Source organism: Lissotriton helveticus, chromosome 5_1 (assembly GCF_964261635.1).
Source record: "Lissotriton helveticus chromosome 5_1, aLisHel1.1, whole genome shotgun sequence".
NCBI lineage: Eukaryota > Metazoa > Chordata > Amphibia > Caudata > Salamandridae > Lissotriton > Lissotriton helveticus.
In genome coordinates this window covers 104,973,739-104,998,802 of record NC_136065.1, presented here as the reverse complement: position 1 = coordinate 104,998,802, position 25,064 = coordinate 104,973,739, and the positions used below count along the sequence as shown (strand labels likewise).

The 25,064-nt window shown below is 41.7% G+C and overlaps 1 protein-coding gene and 1 non-coding gene across 6 annotated transcripts in view; both read right to left on the bottom strand.

The window, feature by feature from the left end:
• GOLGA1 (golgin A1) overlaps positions 1-25,064 on the bottom strand; it is a 413,603-nt gene that overhangs the window by 385,495 nt on the left and 3,044 nt on the right. For all 5 annotated transcript variants that reach the window (XM_078641823.1, XM_078641827.1, XM_078641825.1 and 2 more), the window contains exon 2: positions 1,509-1,854. In XM_078641823.1, the coding sequence (XP_078497949.1) occupies positions 1,509-1,658 (150 nt within the window). In that variant the 5' untranslated portion in view covers positions 1,659-1,854. The remainder of the gene's footprint in view (positions 1-1,508; positions 1,855-25,064) is intronic.
• Positions 18,937-19,031, bottom strand: LOC144756951 (Z30 small nucleolar RNA). The gene has a single exon (XR_013595428.1). It is a non-coding gene; the product is annotated as a Z30 small nucleolar RNA (small nucleolar RNA).

Here is a 25,064-nt window from a genome sequence, read left to right as displayed (position 1 = left end):
ATTAGTTTGAAAGATGAAAAATGTAGAACAAGAGAAACTGCAAAAACTAAATATATGCCATAGGGCCAAAACATACACCCTAAAACTAATAAAGGGTGTCGAATTTTAGATATTTTACAAAATGTCTGCTAACAGGGAGCAATGCAATGTATTTCCTCTTGAAAACTTGATGAAACCATCTCTGGTCAGCTAATTGAAAAGCTGAACTCTCAATTAAAAATGTAAAATTCCATTAAAAAGGAACGGATCCTCCTTTCCCAATTAATAAGAGTACCTCCCAATTTCTATATTCTATCAGTCCAAACACTGGTTAGTTAGGAAGTAGAAGGATGGGCAACGAATAAGAAACAACGTTCATACCTTTTCACAAAGTGCAAAAAACAACGTTTCCCACACCTGACTCTTAGAAAATTATGAAGACATTTTTACATGTTGAAAATAACAAAACTATAACAATTCACAATTATGTCTTCTAAGTGCAATGTGCAGGTGAACAAACACATTCATACTTCAACAAATAACCAACAACATAATTTTATTCAGCAAATTATGAATGCATATAAACTATCTACAAACAAGTTCTTGAAAAAGTTACAGTTGGGAAACTGTTTAAACCACGTTACGCAAGATTATCAAGCCAATTCCCAAACGGAAGGAATATAAAAAAAAAAACACTTAATTTCCATGAGTACTCTGCGATTTTAGCATTCAAAATTGACAAATTTCTACTCCAGAATAGTCCATTTTATATGCAAACATAAAAGAACCTGAGAAGATCTTAATTGTAGAGTTGAACAATAGAATTCACTTGATAATGTGCTATGTAAACTATTTACAAAAATGTGGTGGGACTCTAATCTGTGATCATATAAGAAAAAAATATTCAAAGAGAATATTTGACCTGAGAAATACAAACCATGTTAATAAGAAAACAGTAACTACTAAAGGTGCCAAACTAACTAAGCTGGTTTTTACTGAACAGTTATAGACTGCCCCAAAATATCAGACTAACGGGATGAGGAGCAAACAAATTAAATACAAATACATTGACAACTGTATGACAATCAGCAAAACTCATTTTGTTCAGTGACAGTTCCCTGTAAATATTATTTCTGTATCAAAATCAATGGACTCTACAGAGCCCAATAGTACCACAAACAATTATTGTCACATGTAATAAGTTATAAAGTTTAAATGATGCACATAATTTTGAAAAGGTTTACATTATGTTCTTAAAAGATCAATATAGTGAGTTAAAGTGCCTGTAGGCGTACTCGATTTCCAACAGTAGTTTAGGAGTAATGAAACTGCAATGCTGATTTTCAATTAAAAATAAAACAAAAAGTCCTAATAAAACATACTATGTGTTCAATAAAATTGGCAATTCGTGGAAAAAACAGCATTAATTTGATGATTGACAAATTCGTAAAAATAATAATTAAGCTTTACATACGTTTAGTTAAACGTGTGCTATAATCAAACAATTACAGTAAGAAAATAGTACATACAAAATCATCTCCTGAGTCGGCACCCGCTGATGTTATAGATTCCTTGCTGACTGATCTTGGAATCCGTGCTGCCCCTCCAGGTCGGGGAGCAATAGCAGCTTCCTCTGCAATTTTCTTTTTTAGCTTTGCAAACATGGTGTTTTGGTGCATCAACTGTCAAACTGTCCAAAGGTGATTTTTGCTTGAGGTGAGACTTCCTGTCTAATGGCAGACTATGAACTTACAAATAATATTTAGCGAAAGACATTCAAGACCCAGTTAAGAAAGGAAAACGAAAATAAATCTGCCCATGGTGCGTCCTCAAAATAAGTCAATCTTCTTTGGTGTTTTCATGGCGTCATTGAACCTGCAGAAAATGAAAAAAGATATATTTTAGAGAAATTACCTAAATATGGAAAAATATATACTTAAAGCCACCCTAACAGAAGGTGTATACACTGCATGCCCCCCTTTCGTCACAGCTTTGCATATTTGGGTGCATGCCTAAAGCTTACATTAATGCATATCATTTACATATATAGCTAGGATAGGGAACAAAAAAAACTTACTATTCAAATCTGACCTAACATTCAAAAATATTATGCTACACAAGAACAAATGCTTTAATCTACTGGTAAACAAGTGTGGGTATTGCACTCCTTTTACTAGCCAATTCTTCTCCTATGTAAAAGTTTCTAACTTTATATTGCGTGCACTGTGTGACTCATGTTAGCCTAACATGTAATATGCAAATGAAAGTGGCCAAACCCCTACCGGCGGTTTGGACTCACACAGGCACTGCTGAGTGGGTTAATACTGAACAAATTATCAATAGTACTCAATTGCAATTCAATTTTTAAACAATCACGTTTATGACAAAGTACGCTATTGCCTGGGTGATAATATCTTTCGTGTACGAGAGATATTATCACCCAGGCAGAAGCGTCCCGTTTTCATAATAGAGGTAGGTGGCGAGGAGCCCATACATTGCAACTAGGAGGGAAAAACCATTCATTTAAGATAAGAGTGACAGCTTGCATTATTGTTGCTTTTACAGAAGAGAGGTGAGCTGTATAATTCTTCTTCACAAAAGGAAGTAGAAGACATTAAGGTACCTATTCGTTATTAAACTATGTTTCCGAGTGTAGTGTTCCCATAGAGACAGAAATGGATTTTTTTACATAGGACACGATTGAATTTTTACACAGGACATGTAATACTTATAGGAATTGTTTGTGTTCCATGGGCATTTGCCCGTGTTCCGAATACGCTTGAGCATGATTTTGGGTCTTTTGAATAACTGTTTCTAATGGTAATTGTTTCGATTGAATGAATGAATGAATGAAGTGGGATTTATGCATGCGCAACTTAGCCCGGTGGGCGTCAAGACGCCTAACTCAATATCTAGCAGAAAACACCAGGTGACAGGAGCTTACTGATGAGCCTTAATGAAACACCAAGTTTTAAGAGCTTTCCTAAAGAGATCCAATGAGGGCTGTGATTTGATCTCCAGGGGAAGTGTGTTCCATAATTGGGGTGCCAAGATGGAGAAGGCCTTACTCCCCCATCTAACCTTCCTAGAGCGCGGGACTACCAGTTGGTTTAGCTCTAGAGAGAGTAGACATCTGCTCGGGACATACCGAGTGAGCAGGTATGTCCCGATTACAAAAAGAGACACCGATTAAAGTTTTGTTGAATGTTTTTTTCAGATTGTGGCCCCTGACGAAGGGACGGGAGTCCCAAAATGCATCGGGCGGGCTGTATTTATTCTTTGGATTTATGCTTTGTTTGTAATTATGAGTTTGATGATTAAGTTAAACATAATGAATGTTTAGGCTGTTCATCACATTGTTTGTATAATCAAAGTTCGTTTTACAAAAACAATGTTTTGATACATGTGATTACATTGAATTGAAAGAAAGTGATTACAAATAACATGATGTACTTTGTCATAAACGTGATTGTTTAAAAGTTGAATTGCAATTGAGTACTATTGATAATTTGTTCAGTATTAACCCACTCAGCAGTGCCTGTGTGAGTCCAAACCGCCACTAGGGGTTTGCCACTTTCATTAATCTACTGGTTGCCACCACATGAAGTCAGCTTTCAAAACACCAACTCAGCCCTTTCCTACTTCAGGAAACCCTTTAAAAAGACCTCAGAGTAATGAACACACTCACCACTCTTATAGCAAGATTAATCTACATAGAGCCAATTCATTTCCCATTGAGTCTGGTAGACCCACACATGAAATAAATGTTCTGGTAAAGAAATAAAGCATAAAAAAAGAAAACGTGAGCTCCAGCCATGTGATAATCCTTCTAGTCATAGGAAGGGAAAACAGGGAATAGTAGTATAATAGGAGTAGAAATACTTCAACATGTGTGCAAGTTTGCCTTTCACATAGAACCATTAAACAAGTAAAGCCAGCCTACAGAAATGTTTCCAGATAATCAATGACAAGAATCATATCAGATTTACTTTGGACTCTTCAATATTCAAAGACAGCGTAAGTACACCAGAGTCAGTAAACTCCTCTACTGTACATATGCGCAAAAAAAACACCAGAAATCAAATGCTGTCGAACACATTAGTGACAAACTAATTTATTAAAATCAGTGCTTGGTTATGGAAAAAAAATCCCATATATTGTTCAAATCAGTGCCACTGAGCTGGGCATGAATAACACACATGGAGCACAGTGGAGCCATAACAGCCCAGCATTTCTATAAGATTTCAGACAAATGGTTAATATCATGGGAATTCTAAAAAGTATACTATGGATTCACAGCATTTTGCACAGTACAAAGAGATCTCAATTCACTTGATTGGGAAACTCCTACTTTGTTTTCGAGCCCACAAACTCAGGGCTCTATTAACACTCAAACTTAGGGATTTTGCTACTAATACCTACTTCAAGAAAGACCCGTTTCAACAGTTCCTTAGCCAACTCCTCAATGGATACAATCTTCCACCATCCCTCCTCTGGCCAACTGTGCCTGGAGACGGTGTCATTGATAAAATATGGAAATGCAAAACATATTGCAACAACAGAGCGGAGATAGTATGGTCTCATGGCCGTCATCTCAGCCATTGGACCATCATGTTGTATACACAAGCAAAACTGGGAGGCAAACTGGCCACGTGAGGTAAACAGGGCTTTGGAGAAAAGACAAATTTACTTTTAACCCGTTTCTTGCGTCGAACGTTCAGCGCCAGTGCTGAACGTTCTAAGAAACGGGTGGGGCCGTGTCGGCCGTTGGACGTGCGCAGCACTACGGAGGTAGTGCTCGCAACGTCCAACAGCAGCACTAAAGGGGTTAAACTAATACGACTAGCAGTTGTTACTGTATTAGAAAACCACAAGTAAAACTACTTATTGACTTATCCAGGGAAAAATCACTTCCACCAGTACACAGTGGATGCAGAAAAAAGTCAAATTCAAAACAGAGTTGCCAAACTTTATCACACAAAGATACAACAGGAACATGTGCTACATGTGTTACATATAGTCCAGGCTCGATCTGAGTGAGCTCCACCCATCCCAACGATTACAAACCACCATAGTCAAAAGGACAGAAAGCTCGTTTTACAGAACAGTGTTTGCATTGCATTGCAATCTGCAGTACAATTACGTAAAACTGCTAAATATTAAAAGCTGAACCCAGCTCCCTCAGTCATCAGTTACTCAGCATTATCTGGGCTTCCAGAATCCAGCAGTCAATCTTCGAAAGACACCGGGGCATAGTTTCATTGTTCAACAATTTACAAGCACGATTTTACCCGGGTCTTCACGCACATCTAGGAATAATAAAACAACCACCAATTTGTTGTAGAAACATATACTAAATATGAACGAACTACCCCACTTCTCCTTACCGTATGTTCTAGGTGTAAAGTGAACAGGATGCATTTTATGAACAGATGACCTAAAAAATCAAGCACAGTGAGAACCTTTGTGTAAAAAGCGTGCAAGAAAGAATGTCTTACTCTTGGCTTCACTCGTTCGTCGGTAAACAGAAATAATTATGTGATCTAAAGAGCTCATATGACTTTAGGTGGATTTGACAGCTCGTAACAAAAATAGGCTTATTGCGACCCTTAAATCAATCTTGGCTAATTTTAGATCACCTCGAGTTTCACTCTCATAGAATGGTGAAACTGGGAAACAACGTGAACCGCCAACATCAATTCTAAAAACACAAATGAATTAAAAGTACTAACAAAATAACCACGCAGTAAGTCCCTGAAGCACGCCTGGCTGCTCTGTTTAAAACTGCCTTAGACAAACAAATGAGAAAGAGCCAAACCTCCTGCCAAAAGAGGCCACCTGGTCTATGCCACGTACAAGCAATACCTGGTCTTTCCTCATTAACGAGGAAAGTGTGACGCTTACTGTATCGGGTATGAAACTTTACACCCACATTTTCACATGACAGAGAAAGAAAGTATAGACACACATAATTTAAATAGAGCAACAACAAACAAAAAAAGTCTGCATCAGAGGATTCAACTTTTACACCGTGAATTTCTGTACAGCAAGGCTATGCTACCTTTATGCACTCTATTGTTTCCAGAGTACTGCAATACTGATTATGGTTTATCCCAATGGAGGGGTACTCGTGGGAAGTCGACCAAACGAGCATAAGTGTCAATGTTTTAGCTGCAGTGCACATGCCAATGTCTCCCAGTCCCTGCTGGCAGAGGGAGGGAACTTGACACGAATCAGGATTTAATTTCTGACCTTGTTGTTTGAAGCATGTCTGCCTTTTTGGTACGTCTTTGGTGTTGGGCCGACTTTCTGTACAAGAATGGTATTAAACTGCAATGTGTTTAATTATATTACCGTTCTTTTTCATTTATGCACTCAGCAATACATGTTCATTCCTTTACTGCATTTTTCTAGTACAGAAGGCCAACTTTGGATATCACAATGCCAGGAAACATGGTGTTTAAAAAACTACAGCTTGGCTGGTAATAGGAAGTGCTGTAGGCTCCCGAGTGACACTATTGTGCAGCAGCAGAGTGGTTACCGCACTCCACCAGCAGCTACTGACTCATCACAACACTGCTGCTTTCGTGGGCTTAAGACCCACAAAAATGTTCATCTACATTGCGATCAATGCACTGATAATTTTACGTATTGTCAGCTTGCTTAAAGAGGTATCAATTCATTTAATCAAGCGTCTTAGGAAAAGCACATCATTTGTTCCTTCTCCTGTAGATCCAGTAGCAAAGCAAATGTACAGGATCAGGTCATCATTTCGGCCACCCCTTCAACTTTGTCCTTCAGGTGACAAAGCCAGCATCCACACCTGCTCGCATCTGCGCATATGTGAGCAGCAAGCCAAGTTCACACAAGTAAGATATAATGCCAAGCCTCAAATTGTAAGGGAGTCACACTGGGTTGGAATGGAACAAGTCCATTGAAAGTAGAACTCGCTCCCCATACTTGTTTGTCCATTATGGGACAATGCTGGATGCTGTCTCCGTGAAATCATGTCTTTAAAATTGGTATAAATAGCTTTGCCTTTAACCGTACTCTGCGGATGAAGTTAGTGCAATCAGTCATGACTCTGCTCTTCCACATCTTGTGCCTGACTGGGAACAGAAACCTGCAATCCAGTTTGTCTCCTCTGTTCAGATGTCACATAACTGGCACCATTTTCCCAACTCTCACCCCTAGCAGATACCCTGCTCCTATCTGCCTGCAAGGCAGTCCATATTTTTATCTCACAACCATGCTATTTACAGCCATCTTTTCATGGAGCAGAGTCCCCAAAGCACCAAGACTTATTAAGTATGACAGAGTATGTGGGGAGCTCGGTGGATGGATCCACAAAGAGGGTGATCTTTCTAATCACTGGCCCTACACAGCTACAAGTCACGTGGTGCTAAGCAGCTAGTTTCAGGGACGTCATTCCTGAAAAGAACAACTAGACGTCAGGTTATCAAGCTGCAGAAACCCATCAAGTATCAGGAATAACTTTCAAAGTGCAGTAATTAGCACAACTGCGAGCTGGGAAAAGCCTAAAAAGCTCCATGCAATTTGTTACCAGTCGCCTCAAGAAGGCTTCTATCCAGGCATTCTGTCAGATCAGACGTCATCTCCAAAGCACGGTTAAGACAAAAATTGCTAATCAGCACCAAAAGAGGATCTGGAATATAGTGCATTACTTCCTCGAAACAGTGCACGGAGCTCTGCGATTATACCCTTAGCTAAGCAGAAGACACCTAGCAAGCTATCCTGAAAAAAATGAAGTAGTCACCACGGATACACTGAAAACGTGTGATTGCCGTCCCCTTCTGTCTGGAGGTCAGCTATTATGAATTGCATAAAGAATAGTCAGATAACAGTACGATGAAGACAAAAAATGAAAAGAGGTCAGATTGCTGGAGGGGCGTCGGCAAAGAGATACGCTGTGAGCTGAATCATCTCTATGCAGGAACACTGGAATTATGCTGCAGTTGAAAACCAAACTAGGCAGCAAGAAATGGCAGATTATGCAGTGTAGTGTGGCACATTCTGTGGAAGTGTCATTTTGTAATTTTAACAATATTAATATAGTCTCAGCTAGATTTCACCTCATTAGCACCTGCTTATCACCCGAATACAGCAATTATCACCTGAAAGCTTTTAACAGCTGCACTGGAATAAAAAATCATCAATATGTGGCATAGGACTACGATAGTATGTGAATCAAGTGGAAAACAGCCTGGCTCTTAGCATGGTCAAGGAACATTGCATGACAGGAGTTTCTGGGTGGTTTCAATGCACAAATATAATCGATTATCATAAAGGACACTCGATCAGTCCAGATTGTTACTTCAAATTGGTCTCTGGAGACAAAGTACTTCTGAAAGGTACTGTTTTCTTGGTGTGCAGAAGTAGAGAGACATCCGCCCCTTCCAACCAGCATTGTTAATACCTCCTCCTGGTGCTCCACATGGAATAGCTCACATGGGGAAACTATTCCACCACCTCCACCCAAGCAGCTGTGGGGCTGGAAAAGGCCGAGGCCAGTAACAAAGTGATGTCTGTTACAGGGATCAAGTGACATAGGGGTCCAAGCCCACTGAATTGCAGCAACTGCCTGGGAGTGAAGCGTGGAGAAGCAGTGTCTTGCTGTGGCCACCTGCGGCTCTTCATGAACTCGGCTATAATATGAGACAGTAAGTGTGGTTGGTGTGTGCTCTCACGCAAAAAAAAATGTGTCATGACTTTCAACGCACTGTTTGTTTTCAATTTTAGACAATGTTAACTGTAAAACTGTCTTTTTTTATTATACTTTAAGAAGTCTGCATTTTAACAATAATTGTAAGTGTTTCGAAGTTATCAAGCATTGCCAAAGTAAGTATGAATGTCTTTAATCTGTTAGAACACTTTCTGATTGTAAAAGAAAATCAACGGTGTACTTCTAAATGGACACACTCACTTACTAGTCACATTTATGCATGTCAGATGCAATGAAGCGTTAGATCTTGAACCAGACTATCATGATCTTCTTCTTCTAGCAGTAATCACAAACACAAAAGAAAAGGCCAGCCTAGAACTTCCTCACCCAAACAATAGAAGCTGCAACCCACTTACCATATTCTGAACCTGCAGTGGTCAGGAAGAAAAAGAAATCAGCAGCCCCTTCCCAACAAGGCCCTCATTGACTTTCTAAAGGGGCAGTGACTCCATTCTTTCTCACCTTAGAGCCTGCTCTCCACCCTCAAGCCATAGGAATGCAAGCAATACACGTTCACTGACTGGGGACGTAGTCCTCACACCTCCAACCAGTGCCCAAACTTGAAGGGTGAACATAAGCCATCCACACCATCATTTGCAGAATCTTCTTTTTGATGCTGCATTATTTAGCCTTCGTGTAATGTCATGTTGAGATGATCATCGTGATGGACATCGTGCGTTCGTTCGGCCTAGATATAGTAACCTATGCCGACGACACACAACTTGTGGTATCCATGAACCAGCTAAACACCTCTCCCCCTAATCTTATGAATTGTCTGGCAGCAATAAGTCACTGGATGACCCTCTCACACCTAAAGCTCAACGGTGAGAAGACGGAGCTTATGTTTCTGGGTAACTCACCAACCCCGAGCTCCGCGCTAGAGTGGCCCCCTAATATGGGGACCCCACCCCAACCCAAAACCCAAATAAAGAGCTTAGGCATGTGGTTGGACACAAAGTTGGATTTTAAGCAACAAGCCACCACTCTATCTGCCACCTGTTTTGGCCTAATGCGTATGCTCAGGAAGGTGTTGCCTCTTCTTCCCTTCCAGGCACGAAGGATTATGGTGCAGGCCATTATCCTGTCCCGTCTGGACTATGGAAACTCATTGTACCTAGGAGCCCCTAGTTCCACTACCAGAAGACTGCAGATTACCCAGAATGCAGCGGCTCGCCTTCTTCTCAACCTGGGCCGGCGTGACTCAGGCACAGCCGCACTCAGGAAACTGCATTGGCTGCCCATCAAAGCCAGAGTCGTGTTTAAATCTATGTGCATTATGCACAAAGCCATGTGGAAAACTGGCCCAGCCATGGTTTGCTCCTTTGCAAACCCTTACCTCCCTAAACGTAGCTTGAGATCCAGCTCAGCCTTCCTGGCTACCGTTAATAGAACTAAACGGGCAAGATGGGGAGGACGCTCCTTCTCTTGGAATGCCGCTAAGGCCTGGAACTCCTTGCCTGACACTCTCCGGGGCGAGCCTAATTTATTGAAGTTCCGTAAGGAACTGAAAACGCTCCTCTTCACTTAATCTGGCTCTGTGATCTTCCTGACTCAAACAATATAGCGCTACGAGGCCTCCGGGTAGAATGCGCTTAACAAAACCCTATTAATAATAATAATAATCATGAGGTTACTGCTTTCTTTGCGCACAGCCTAACACTCTTGATATTTCTCTATATACACAGCCAGCCATTTCTTTACATTTTCAACCCCTGAGCTAATCTTCTGTCCAGGCTGAAGCGGTGGCATAGCAGTGGACAGACAGTTCACCTTATTCTAGTGCCAATCAAAAGTACAAAACATAGCACTCTCTCACTGACAGAAAATTTGCATGCAAATGTGTCTTTTGACAGTTTTGCATGCATCTCAAAACCTCTCCACAATAGGCCCAAAAAACCTGCATGAAAAACAGATTTTCACCTAAAACCTCAGCTTGTCGACTCTACTTTTTAGGTCTCGCCGACGTAGCGCGCATGCGCTACTCTAGGAGATGACCTTTAGAAATCGGTCTGCTCCTTTTCAAGCATGCACACATGTGCCTGTGCTGGCATCCACCAAGCAGGAGCGAGCAGCGGCGCGCGTGCTACTTGAAAACATATGGCTCTTGCGCCGCCGCCGCTGCTCGCTCCCGCAAGTCGGAGACTAGCACAAGCACGAGTGTTTCAAAACAGCTGCCACTTGTTTCTTTTTCCTGCTGTCAAGGACTTTTGCATTTTAAAAACGTTTATTTTGCTAGAAATTGTATTTCTTTTATATTATATTTCTTTAGTTAATTAATTGTTAAGAAGGATGGGTCTGCTTCCCTGCCCCTGTTCTGTGTTCTCCTTTCAATGTCCGCTTCTCCCCTAGCCCCGTGTTGTTATCTCCCTCATGCAATGTTTTTTCCCGTCTCGCCCTATTCCGCCCCCTTCACTTCTTGGTCATCCTCCCTGTCGTCTTCTGTTCCGTGGGCGCTTCCTCTGGATGCCCACGCCAATGTTCTGTGTACTTCTCACCCACCTCCCTTCACGCTGTGTTGCACTTGGCCATGTGTATATCTACCCTGTTTCATGTGCTGCTCGTGGTCATGCGTGCTTTTCTCTCTCCCGCTCCCCTGCCCCTGTTCTGTGTTCTTCTTTAAATGTCCGCTTCTCCCCGTGCCCCGTGTTGTCATCTCCCTCATGCAATGTTTTTTCCCCGTCTCACCCAAGCCCACCCCCTTCACTTCTTAGTCATGCTCCCCGTCCCACAGTCCTTAAGCATCATAAAATTGCGTAACCTGATCCATTCTGAACAATGTCTTTCCGACTGTGACCTCTGCCTCTCAGATAGAGTTCAGCTTGAATGGTTGTTTTAATGTGGGTCTACTAGTGGACCAGAAGGAATGCAATGGTTTACATCATTCCATGCCAAAGCTGAATGAAGTAAGCAAGTCAGGCAACGCCTGTCATTGATTTAACAACGCATGCCAAGGGAGAGTGCTGCCGGGGGCTGGTAGAAAAGACCTCGTCTGTGGATCTTTATAGATATCTATTTTTTAATTTAGATGAAACAATTAGTTGTCCTTTTCGTGCTTGGATATTTCATTTTTTGTTTGGAACGGTCGTGTATTAATTGATACAGTGTTAATTTTGGAATATTTTCGTGTCCACAATGCAAAACCTTTTTAAGAGAACACAATTTTATTATTCAGAGTTGTTTTCATAAACCTCAGATTAGATCATATGTTTAATTAGTACTTTCTTTAAAGGACAAGCCATGTGAAAACGTGAGCTGGTATTTGCCATTCCTGTTAAACCTAGGTTCAAGTCACACTTTCCAGTGCCTAATTATGTATGACAATTCTGTTCAAAATATTGGTCTGTGCCAAAATGCTTCTAAATAATGTTTCCAATGTGTAACAAGTTTTGGCAAAGCCAATGGATCTTGCCTTTGTGACCTGTTGGCTCTACCAATGGTTGTTATCCACACTGCCCGGCCTCTGTGATGCTGTGCAGCACGGGTAAAGTAACGCAAGAGGGAGGGAGCGGGGAGAAGCAGTTGAGCTAGGAGACCAAGACAGAGTACAGCAGGAAACACTCGCACTAGGGGAGAGTGCTCGAAAACACATTCACTGTAAGGGAGGGCTTCATACAAAAAAAAACAAGCTTTGGCAAAGCCAGTAGGTGTCGCCTGTCGACGAGCTATTGACTTTGCCAGTCAGATAGAAGTGGCCACTGGGAAGGCAAGTTGGAGTCAACAGAATGTTAACAAGCATTGACATAGCCAATAGGTCTTGTCTTTGGGACTTTATAAGTGTTTAGTTATCCAGCACAATATCCTAGGTGCAACAACATCAACTGTTGCATAACAAAACAATTATAAGGTCCCAAAGGCGAGACCTATTGGCTATGCCAATGCTTGTTTTCTTTCTAATGGCTCTCCTTCCTTTCCACTCTCTGTACACCTCCTCTCTAAGGGCATAGTATACTGTAAGTCACAAGCATGTTTGCCTTTACCCCTATATTGTAACTCTGCAAATTGCTCGCACCTCATTTCAAAGATCACAGCCTCCATTTTAAAAGTCATATTGATGCAACCTATTAATACCTAAATGTATGTCATCTATTATTACCACCAAACTTGACCTACAAACAACTGCTGTACCATACCATTCAGCAGATGATTGTAGTTCATACAGGCTACATGCAGGGGTGTGGAATTTAATCAAATATCTACTGGTCCATGGGGCAGGTTGCTTCATAAATGTATATGTCCAGTAAAAATATTCACTGGTCTGTTTGGTGCCACGTAGTGCAGCAACAAATTAAGCAGTAATCTCATAATTTTAAAGCTTTCATATTAGCCTTTCTGATTCTGCCAGGGCTAATAATAAATTAGGGTTTGAATTCTAATAATTTCCTTATTTTGTCACCTTTGCAGCTCTACATACTGGGGCTGGAGCACTAGTTCCCGGATTGGATTTCCTTTTGAATCTGTGCAAACGTACTAAATTGCATGTTTTAGGGACTTTCGCCTCTATCTTTTCCCATACTGAGAAAGGATGGAAATGTACTGACAATGGCAGAAGTAAAACTTCTTCCAGGGTTAGACAAAAAGCAGCTGGAGGGAAAGTGAACTTGTAAAGCTCAATAGATTTTCGCATGAGCAAATCTACACCTGCATATTACAAAGGTGTGGAATTTTATAAAGTATCTACTTGTCCATGGAGCAGGTTGTTTCATAAATCTACTTATCCTGTAACAAAAGCCACTTGTTCCTTTTGTGCCATGTACTGCGGCGACAAATTATGGCAGAAATCTTGTTATATAAGAGCTCTGATATAGTCTCTCTGATTATGCCAGGGCTCCTACAATAGTAGAATTGGAATACTAGCAATTCCCTTGTGTTACCAAATTTCCACAGATCCACATACTGTGGCTGAAGGTAATGGTAAGCAATAGTTCCAGAGTTGGAATGCCCTTTTGAATCTGTGCAAAACTACTAAGTTGCATGTTAAGGCTTTTTGCCAACTCTTCTTTTATCTTTTCCCATACTGAGAAAGGTTAGAAATTTACACTTGACAATGGCAGATGTAAAACTTCTTCCAAGGTTGGTAAAAAAGTGGTTGGTGGAAAAGTGAACTTCACAAACTCTCAGATCTTCACATGATCAAATCTACACCTGCATATTTATTTGCACATGCTAAAATGCAGGTCACAAATATTTTCTAGAAGTACCATTTCTTGGACTACTTCTGTAAATTCTTGTTCATTCACAAAAGCTGTATATCTGCACTTAATGCAAGTACATATATCATGGGCGCACTTTTGAGACTTTCTTTAATACTTGGGCCCCTAATTAGGTCTGGCATTAACCATGACATTTTGGGCCAGATGTATGACCATGTTATTTTGCGAGTCACAAATTGAACTCAATTGCGAGTTGTGATTTTCGAATCTCAATTGGGGGGGGGTCGCAAATTGCATGCCTCATCAATATTTATGAGGTACTCACAATTTGCGACCCCGTTGAGAATGGCTGGGCTCAGCAGACCTCCATGTCTGGGACTGCTTTTAAATAAAGCTGTTTTTTAATGCATAAAGTTTTCCTTAAATGAAAACGGATGCATTAAAAACACATGTAGTGGTCCCTAGGACCACTGCCTACCCCGAAAAAAAAAATTCCCCTCCATTTGCAATGGGGAAGGGGTTCCTTGGGGACCCCTTCCCATTTGCGAGTGCATTACCACCCTCTTGAAGAGGGTGGTAAATTGCGAGTGTATTCTTACATAGGATAGCGAGTCGCATTTAGGAAGGGACGCCCGTGGAACGCCCCTTCCTAATTGCAAGTCGCAAATCCTATTTAGCGAGTAGCAATTAAAGTGTGACTCGCTAAATAGGGTTTGTACATACCCCTTTAGGTTTTTGCAAGCGCAAACGGGTCCCAACCCAGTTTGCTCATGCAAAAACGGGTCGTACATCTGGCCTATAGTGTTTATAAAAATGATGTCTCTCTCTGTCTATTGGCTAGCTTTGCTGTGAGTGACAGCATTCCGTTCTTTCACAAGGAGCATATCGGCACACAAAGTAGGGTGCTCACCCTAATAAAGGCTGTGCATCAATGAACCATAAATACAAATTTGAACAGAATTAACACATGGACACAAAAATTACCTTAACTGCAGACAATGCCCTTCCCTGATCCATAATGTGTCACTGTAAGCCAAAGGCTTTGTGCTGTAGGGGTTGGGCCCACATGTCCCAAGACCAAAATAAAATGAACGTGTTGTCATTGACCCCATACAATATATCCTGGGCCTCAGGCTATAGGTATGCCACATCTCTCATATTAGCTACTGATAAAAAGCAGTTCAAATATTTTCTAGGAGCACAATTTCCTGAAAATTCTTGTGAAATCATGAAAGTCGTAAATCTGCACTAATGCAAGGACATATATTATGGGTGCAATTGTGTGACTTTTTTTTAACGAGTTGGGCCCCTAATTAGGTCTGAAGTTAACCAAGACCTTTTGCTTCTATTAAAATTCTCTCTATAAATCAACTGGCTTCCACTCTTTCAGAAGGAGAATATCAGAATATGAGACCAAAAAATAGGATTGCTTTTTATCACTGTTTGATATAATGGTCCAAAAGGCTGACTACTATTATCAGACCGATAGGCTTTTCCGCGGTTTGTTTATTTTCATGCTTCCCATTATCTTGTGGAAACCGGTTGCACTGATTTTCCTTTATGAATACTTTTTGGAAATACTAGCATGTATCAACACATTTTACTAAATGATGCTTCAAAGAAATGTAACCTACAATTTCACAGTAGTTTAGCATAACGTTTTTTTCTAGTAGCATTTTTTTGTGAGCATTTTATTTTGAAAGCAACGGATCATCGATCTTGCTTTCAAGCTTCTGTAGATATTTGAATCTAATTCAAAAGCAGTCTAGGAGTAATGTATGTAGCCTCACATTGTTAAACTTTACAAACGGGAATACACCTTTTAACACTGAAAGCACTGTCCGTAGTATAGTCCACGCTTGCAACATTTCCTTAGAGCGCCACCCTGATAAGAAAGGATTTGTATCAATGAACCATAAATACAAGTTCGAACAGCATTAAGATATACGACACAAATATTACCTTCACCCGCGTAGCTAGGGGGGGGGTGAGGGGGGCGGACCGCCCCAGGCGGCACTGTGTTGGAGGCGGCAGCCGCGCGGCACTGGTGGCCCGTTGCGGTGGCTTTTATAATTTATTTGGGGACAGTCACTGTCTGACACTTTGTCAGTCAGTGTCCCCAAATAAATTCTAAAGGCCACTGCAACGGGTCACCAGTGCCGTGCGCGCGCAGCCCCCGTTTGGAGCAAACTCACGTCACCTTCTACGCTGCACGCAGGTGTGGTGCGTGCGCGAGGTCAGAGCATGCAGTCTCTGTTCTCCCTCTGTCTCTCCCGGGCAATCCGCGCACGGAGGTACTGGCTAAGGCAGGGAGGATTTACTGTCTCTCAGTCATGCAGGGGTCAGCTGCCGCCCTCAAAGGTTTGTGCTGCACTTTTAGCTAGGCTGCGCCGTAATTATCACGTCACATTTCTATGCTGGCCTAGAAACGCACACTGACACTTCTACCAATGCCACCACACTGATGAACTTCACATTTAAAATGCCCACGTCATGCACATAATTGTGCATTTAATTCAAGGACAGCCGCGTGCACTGGCCATTATTGTACACAGTCACCCCACTTGTTTATTTTTGAGTGACGCCCCTCCGAATTTAGTCACCATAATAACAACAGCAAGCTCTGTCTCAGCTCATATTGATGTGGCGCCTTTTATTGTTTTCTGGTTTATGCAGCAGTTCAGTTGTTTCCAGAAAAGACGATATTTTTTTTGTGTTTCATATTTAACTTGATGGTGGTCTGGGCAGTGGGAATCACCTCTTTTGCTACTTTCTCACATTTCCTGATGAATACTCCTGGCGCCGTGTGTGAGTTGAGCACTGCTTGCATCAGTTTATTCTCTCCATGCGAATGGTGTCCTAACTGGCGCTCACCGGCCTGTCAAAGGTGTGGGGAGTGAGTCCAAGTCGACCCTGGGTGGTTTTGGGTACAAGCGGAGTTTACCATATATGATTTAAGTAAGTGGTTTGCACCAGAGTAAAAAGCAATGGAATTGCATTATAAAGAGGATGTGACATCAGTCAGCTACTGACTTTGGAACTGAGTAACAGAAACAGGTTTGACTCCCAGCATAGGTTCAACATCCTGTCATTTTTGGCAAATAACTTCCCTTGTTCATAAAATCTATTGTAACTGGTGCATATTTACAGCCATTCAATACCTTTCGGCTGAGCTGGCGCTACATAAAACTGCAAAAAGGAAAATAATTAATTTAGAGAAGCCAGGGTCTTGAAAAGGCCAGTGACATTTTTGGGCCTGTTAAATCTCTTGTGCAGACTTTTACTGTTGATATCCTGAGTTTGTAAAACAAAAACTGGCTTGCAGCAAGCTTAAATACACGCACTCTCCCATCCATACCTTGCAGAGACATTGAGGCGGTAGCTTTCTATTTATGCCCGTCTCTAATGCAACCCCTGAAGTGACAGTTTTGGGCTGATTGTTCTGGGTTGTTTGTGGGTGCGTTGGGTTTGCTGCTCTGGCTTTTATTCTGGATATTTCTGATATTACTACCAAAAACCTATCCTGCTGTGAACTCCCATATGCACGCTGTCTCCCAGTACAGACCCTGAAGTGTAGGTGTGACAGGTTTACTGTATGGGCTGAATTTGTGGGCATCTAATTCTGGTGCTGTGCAACAGTTTTAAGATCTCAGAGTTCCTAGTTGCTCAAATGGGTGTCATTTCTGATATGTATATGTTTCTCTCGTCTTTATTGCTTGATTTTTGGCTCACGAGGAAACGTCACTCATAGTCGTTGAATGTCACTCATAATTACACTTAAATTATTAGCATGTCACACATAAGCAATCTGAAACCTTGGCAGCTATGAGTCTTCTGTGATGGTCTTGCTCTTCCCACTCAGTGGTCCTCGCTTAATCTTTCCCGTAAGATGTCTATTTGCTGATTTAGTCTGCTATTTCTTTGTTGGGTACTGTGTAGTCTGTGTAGTCTTGGACAGTGTCATGTATGTGCATGTAACTTGCATGATCGAGGTAACTATTAGCAGCGATACTACGCGTCTCTCGGACCTCTTTCAAGTGCTCGCCTTCTTTTTTCCCCAGCAAGGGGGGGGGGCGGCAATCTGAGGGATAGCCCCGGGTGCCACAAGCTCTAGCTACGCCCCTGATTACCTTACCTGCAAACAATGCCCTTCCTCGATCCATAATATGGTACTGTAAACTGGCAGCCAAACAGTTTGTGCTGCAGGGTGTTCAACCTCCCAGTTACAAGGACAAAATATCAATGAAAACTTGTTGTCCATGACCCCAAACAATATGTCCTGGGAGTCGGGCTATAGGAATTCCACAATCCTGCTACATAACAAGCCCCTTAAACTGCTTGACACTCTTACACTCGCATATGGCAAAACTGCTAAGGGTCATGTCCACCACTCAGTACTGTACCAGTTCACAGCATAAGCCACTCATTACCAACTGAACAGGCATGGATTAACTGAAGAGATCTGCCACATACTACTGGCCAATGGAGGACATTAATTTAGTCAACCACTGCAGGTTCCAACAAGCTACGTAGCACGACCACTTCTTAACATCTCACATTGACACACAACAATACTCGGATAGGGGATGATATTAACAAAGTCCATTCAAGCAGATCTCTCCCCAATTTCTCTCTCTAACCAATGCTTGTTCAGGACCATAAACTTTAAACAGAATATCTCAGAATGGACAACCCAGTGTAAGTAACCAGCTAAGTGACTGAATATGGTCGTAAGAAGTACCACGAGGGACTGGCAGAGGTGTCGAAAATAAAATGTAAAAATCGATCTGTCAAATATAAGCACAGAATGGAAATGTACACAATATAGGTAATGGGAAAGTGCTCTTGTGAGCTGATTACCCATCATAAAAGAAATCTCTTAGGAGGCTGTTTGAAGATGTCCAGAAAAGAGAAAGAAGTGGGCATACATTCTCAAGCGTTACCCTTCTGGCAGCGGTAGTGAGACATCAGCACAAAAGACAGAGCACTTAACAAATAATAGCAGTAGGGGCTAGCACTGGTAAACAGTGTTGCTGCAACTCTGGGAGACCACATAAGCCATATCAGCTCAGAGAGAAGATTAAGTGCTCACATCCTGGTCAAAGCCTAGTAAAGCACCCAGCAATACCAGGTCAGGCATATCTAACTCATCATTGCTTGAAGGCACATGTCCAGCTCCCAAACAATACACTCAGGTCTTTAATTATCCTGGGAAGAGGTGGGAGGTGTTTTTTTTTAGAGGCTATAGGATACTTCCTCTCATTATATAGTTATCCCCTCCAAGGTACCTACAACCAGATTGTTACATCACAGACCACGTTTTTGCCCATGTCTGCACAACCCTGTGTTGCTATTGTTGACCCACATACACCTTATTGGTGTTATGCTTCATCATCGAGTCTCATATTGATCCCTATGAACCAGGATAGGCTCAACCAATAGTCCATGGAGCATTTTGATACACAAGTCTAGACATGGTGATAAAGTAAAACAAGCATTGGAAATGCAATAGGTCTCGCAGCATTAGAGTTAGTGCTTTTAGAATTGTTTATGGGTTTTTTTTTAAAATCTTTAGCATTTTTGTTTCCTGTAGGCAATGCTAAAGAATTACAAAGAAAAAAAGCCATAAACAAATCTAAAAGCTCTAACTGAAATGCTCCGAGACCTATTGCACTGTGTGAGGGTGAGGGGTTGAGGGTGAGTGAGGGTGAGTGTGAGTGAGGGTGAGTGAGAGTGAGGGTGAGTGAGAGTGAGGGTGAGTGAGGGTGAGGGTGGGTGAGGGTGGGTGAGGGTGGGTGAGGGTGAGGGTGGGTGAGTGAGGGTGAGTGAGGGGTTGAGGGTGAGTGAGAGTGAGGGTGAGTGAGGGTGAGTGAGGGTGAGGGTGAGTGAGGGTGAGTGTGAGTTAGGGCAATGCAATAGGTCTCGCATTAGGAAAGTTTGAGCTATTGGTCTTGTAAATGACAATTTTTTTATTTATGTGTTGTTTTTGAAAATAGCTAAATTATTAGCTTTGTCATTTACAATGCCAATAGTTATAACTTTCGCAAATGTGACACCTATAGAATTTGTAATGCAACATGTTTTGTATTTACGTGACTTAGATGTATTGATATTACAAATAACGATGGCTTTTAATTTTTTTAATAATTAATACTTAAATAAAAGTCATTGTAATTTATAATGGCAATAGCTTAAACTTTTGTAAATAACATTTGTGAAGATTATGTTCAGTGTATTTTATTGTGACGAAAATCCAAGAACATATGTCAAATATTAACATTTTTTTGTTACATTTGTAATAAAGCTTGAAACATTGAGATAACATATTTGAACCAGTTGTTGTTGAATGATTGAACAGATTGATGCTGTGGTGGAGCTCAGTGATGTTGTGGTGCCACAGAGTGATGCTGTGTTGGTGCTGAGTGATGCTGTATGCTATGCTATGTTTTGTTTTGCTATCCTATGTTTTGTTTTGTTATGCTATGCTATGCTGTTTTGTTATTCTATGCTATGTTTTGTTATGCTATGCTATGTTTTGCTATGCTATGCTATGTTATGCTATGCTATGTTTTGTTATGCAATGCTATGCTTTGTTATGCTATGCTATGTTTTGCTCTGCTATGCTTTGTTATGCTATGCTATGCTTTGTTGTGTTTTATTATGCTATGCTTTGTTTTGCTATGCTATGTTTTGTTATGCTATGCTATGTTTTGTTGTGTTTTTTATGCTATGCTGTGTTTTGCTATGCTATTATGTTTTGTTATGTTTTGTTCAGCCATGCTATGTTTTGTTTTGTTAAGCTATGCTGTTTTGTTGTGTTTTGTTATGCTATGTTTTGTTATGTTATGCTATGTTTTGTTATGCTATGCTATGCTTTGTTATGAGATGTTTTGTTATGCTATGCTTTGTTATGCTCTGCTTTGTTTTGGTATGCTATGCTTTGTTATGCTATGCTTTGTTATGCTATGTTTTGTTATGCTATGTTTTGTTATGCTATTCTAAGCTTTGTTTTGTTATGCTATGCTGTGTTTTGTTATGCTATGCTATGCTTTGTTGTGTTTTGTTATGCTATGCTATGTTTTGTTATGTATGCTATGGTTTGTTGTGTTTTTCTATGTTTTGTTTTGCTATGTTTTGTTATGCTATGCTTTGTTATGGTATGCTTTGTTATGCTATGCTTTGTTGTGTTTTGCTATGTTTTGTTTTGCTATGCTATGCTTTGTTATACTATTCTATGTTTTGTTTTGCTATGCTTTGTTTTGTTATGCTATGTTTTGTTATGCTATGGTATGTTGTGTTGTGTTTTGTTATGCTATGCTTTGTTATGCTATGCTATGTTTTCCTATCATATGCTTTGTTTTGTTATGCTATGCTATGTTTTGTTATGCTATGCTGGTGAGGGTGAGTGAGGGTGGGTGAGTGAGGGTGGGTGAGTGAGGGTGGGTGAGGGTGGGTGGGTGAGTGAGTGAGGGTGAGTGTTAGAGCAAGGGTGAGGGTGAAAGGGTTGTGAGTTTGTGTATCCTATGCTTTTTTTGCTATACCATGCTATGTTTTGTTATGCTATGCTGATGAGGGTGTATGAGGGTGAGTGAGTGAGGGTGAGAGAGGGTGTGTGAGGGGGTGTGAGGGTGAGGGCGCCATGGGGCCAAACGGGGAACGCTGTGATTTGCAAACCTAGACCTAATAGCAAATGTTCACATTAAGTATACATTGAGTGGCAGACAACATCCATCGTACTCTAAGCCTTGCTAGTTTGCTTGGCAGCCTCTAGCAGATACATCTAAACACTTGTAGTAGGGAGGCTCAGCTCTTCCCTCCCCACAGTCACCGTGTGTGGGCAGGCGAGCCATTCCAGGTGCTCTTCAAACAGCTATAACATTGCTATCGTCTTCAATGAGCACGATTACTCAATGTCCTCACAGAACAACAAAGCCCCTAACAGGAAAGGTCTACACCACGGAAGAAATAAGTAATATTGCCTTAAGTAAAACAAAAACTAGCCATTGACTAGCAGTAGGAAATGCGAAGGAATCCGGCGCGTGACTTCTATGTGCAGTGTTTGCTAACAGAGCACGGCAGAGGCAGGGGCAAGCGAAAACTCCATTCCCTATTCTAAAACAAGTTTTCGTGTCAGGAAAAATAAACCGAGAACACAATGCGTTCTTCCCCGTGGAGGAGTTAAAATATTTCACTGCACCACTTGGAGTTACATACGCATTATATAGATCCATGTATGCACTTACCGGTCTCAGAGGAGCCTCTCTCAAACGTGAATGCAAAGAACGCTGGGAGAAGCAGTGTGAGAACAGTGGGCCCTTACATGAAAAAAAATTTGCAAACATTTCTTTTTAAAAAATGTACACCTTTAATTAACAAAATATGGGTTTAGGAAAATAAAAAGTCAAGAAAAGGCGGGTTTAGTATAATAGGGCTGCCTTAAGACGAACGTCACGGATGCATTGTTTGTGTCCATTAGTACGTGGCTCAGAATGGGCCCAGAGAGCTGCTCTGTGTGTACTCTCCCATCTGATCTTCATTAACTGTGGTAAACACTGTAGTGAGGTCAACCCTTCCCCTACCCACACAAAACGAGGCACTACAAGCTGCAGAGCCTGCAGCCTGTCCTTGGCATGTTTCAGAGAGAGACATACATGACGCCAGGAGAACCAGCACGGAGTGGCATTGGGCCCCAAACCTGAAGAGCTCCAAATATTCCCACGCTATCTTACTCTCTTGAAGGGGAACAAATGGCAGAAAGAGGGCCCTGGGGCCCCGCAGAACAGGAAGCACACAATCCAGGCATCGGGCACCTTCTGGGGATATGTAAATGGATTATGCAAAGGCACGGGATGACTTCCTCTCAAACGGGCAATTGATTAGCACGTCCACTCTAATCTGCAGCACCGAGGCCAGTCCCAAACACAGCGCAGCGGCGGCTGCATTTCAGACAAACATCATTATTTTTAATGCGCACACTGGTAAAAACTGCATGGGACAAAGTGAACAGCAGAAAGAGCATCAGATGAGAAAACCTGCCCGCAAACTAAAACTATGCCGTGCACTTTTAGCCAACGCACTTAAAATGCATGAAGGCAACTCTTCTGAAACAAGCTGGAGGAGCGGCGGCAGTTCAGCCGAACTACATAAAATGTGCTTCTGTCATACCAGAGAGTGCTCGGAGTCTAAACAGGCCGGGGCAGGAATTCCTGGAGTCAAATAATTTGAATGTTTACAGCGTGACAGAAAAGAGCTGCATGCGCCATTGTTGACTGGCCGCCGTGTTAAAAGTGAAAGCGGGTGCCGCGCTGAAACCTAAGCGGCGCCCGGGATAGGGAGGGGGCGGGCGCCCTTGTTGACTGCTATTAATGTAAAAGGGTGCATTTTCGTAGGTCTGCGCGTAATTTAAATTAAAAAAATAACCAACAGGCAAGCATAGGGTCAGATTGACAACATGCAATATTATCAAGTGTCAGAAAGACAGCTATTTCAAAAGAAAGAAAACAAGCTCTCGGCATTGCGTGGCGGGAGGGGGCGGGGGGAACGTCGAGGGCAGGCAGGATGACTCAGGGGAGGGGGCGGAGCGGGGCAGAGCGGCATGTGGGTGTGAAGAAGCCGGGCCTTTGAAGTGAAGCTAAGCTTCACTTCAAAGGTGTCGGAGGAATGCGGGCGGCTGTGCACGCGCTTTTAAGCTCAATGCACATGCGCATTGAGCTTAAAAGTCACGGGCACTGCAAGGAATCGCCACGATTCCTTGCAAGTTAGATAAAGAGTCGATGAGCCCCTATAGTCTCGCTTGCTCGATGCGCATGCGCATCGACAGGCGAGACCTAAATACCTAGAGGTCACCAAGCTATTTCTTTATTACGGTGCGTCTGGTAAGGTTAAAAACAAACAATTATTTGGGTGTTAGAATAAAATATAACAATATATTTCACCCTACTTTATTGGTCTCAGAATAAAAGTGTAACGATTTATCACACCTTACTTAGAAAGTCAACATGTTTCAGCCCTCCGTGGTTAGGCCACCATGGGTACGGGGCTTTTGTCAGGACAACTATGTAGATGCCCTGGGATGCGTCTCTATTTCATCAGAGTCAGGGAACAAAGACAACATGTAACACTGAACATTCATGTCGGATCTCCTTGCCTGTTTTTCCTAGAAGGGCACTTTTTGATGCCTGCATCAAGAAAACCAAAAAAATGGCATACAGAACAAATAGGATAATAGTATGTATGCAATTTGATTTTCATTTGGTGACATACAGCCCAACATGCATATTGCGTACTCACAAGGAGATATTATGAGAACTGATCAAAATGCCATTTTTAACTCATACACACACAAGTATCATCAAATATAGTTTTAGTGCAATTGCTGGTGACTGCACTGAAACACTACGAGGTAGTGAGAAATCAGGTGTAACACAAACGTAGGTAGACTATTCTTACCCGTGTTGATATATCTCATACCCCAACGGGACAGGCGGGGCACACCCCTATAGTCTAACACTACAGAAAAAATCCAGATATTACTTTCATAGTCATTATTTGCACCCCAGTTTGTATTACCTGTGCTCCCCAATCCAAGGGTGCTGTGCCACTGAGAAACCTACTTTCTTCTTTGCTCCTTTCCCCTCTTTCGTTGTCACAATAGTTGCATACATTTTACAAATAATAAACATTAAGTAACATAATGCCCAAAAACAGACAGCACACTGATTGACTTGTGGTTGACAAGTACGCTCAAGTTTTGATATATGCCATTTACTGGGCATACACTCAATCATATTTGGTAAATTTCAAATGTCTTCCATTTTGTTGCTACATAAGACCCTTAACACTGCGCGCATTAATGAGAATAATGAATACAGTGAGATATAAATATTACCAGGGCTGAGAATAGTATGCAAAGTCCCTGCTCCTTTCTATCCAGCAGTGTTGCATGCCCCTCTTCCTCACAAATGCAGCTCTAGCTAGTGCATCCTAATACATTCGTCCCTACTATCAATCTTTGCCAGCAACAGAGACCATTCTGTTAAACAGCCCCAGAGATCTGTGGATTACCACACTTGCAGCCCACTTAAACTTTTCAGTCCATACCTGTTCCACTGATAACCCCTGGAAATCTTGCTAAACATCCCTAAAGGAGACCACCTGCTTCAAACATAACCCTTCCCTAACACCCTTGAAAC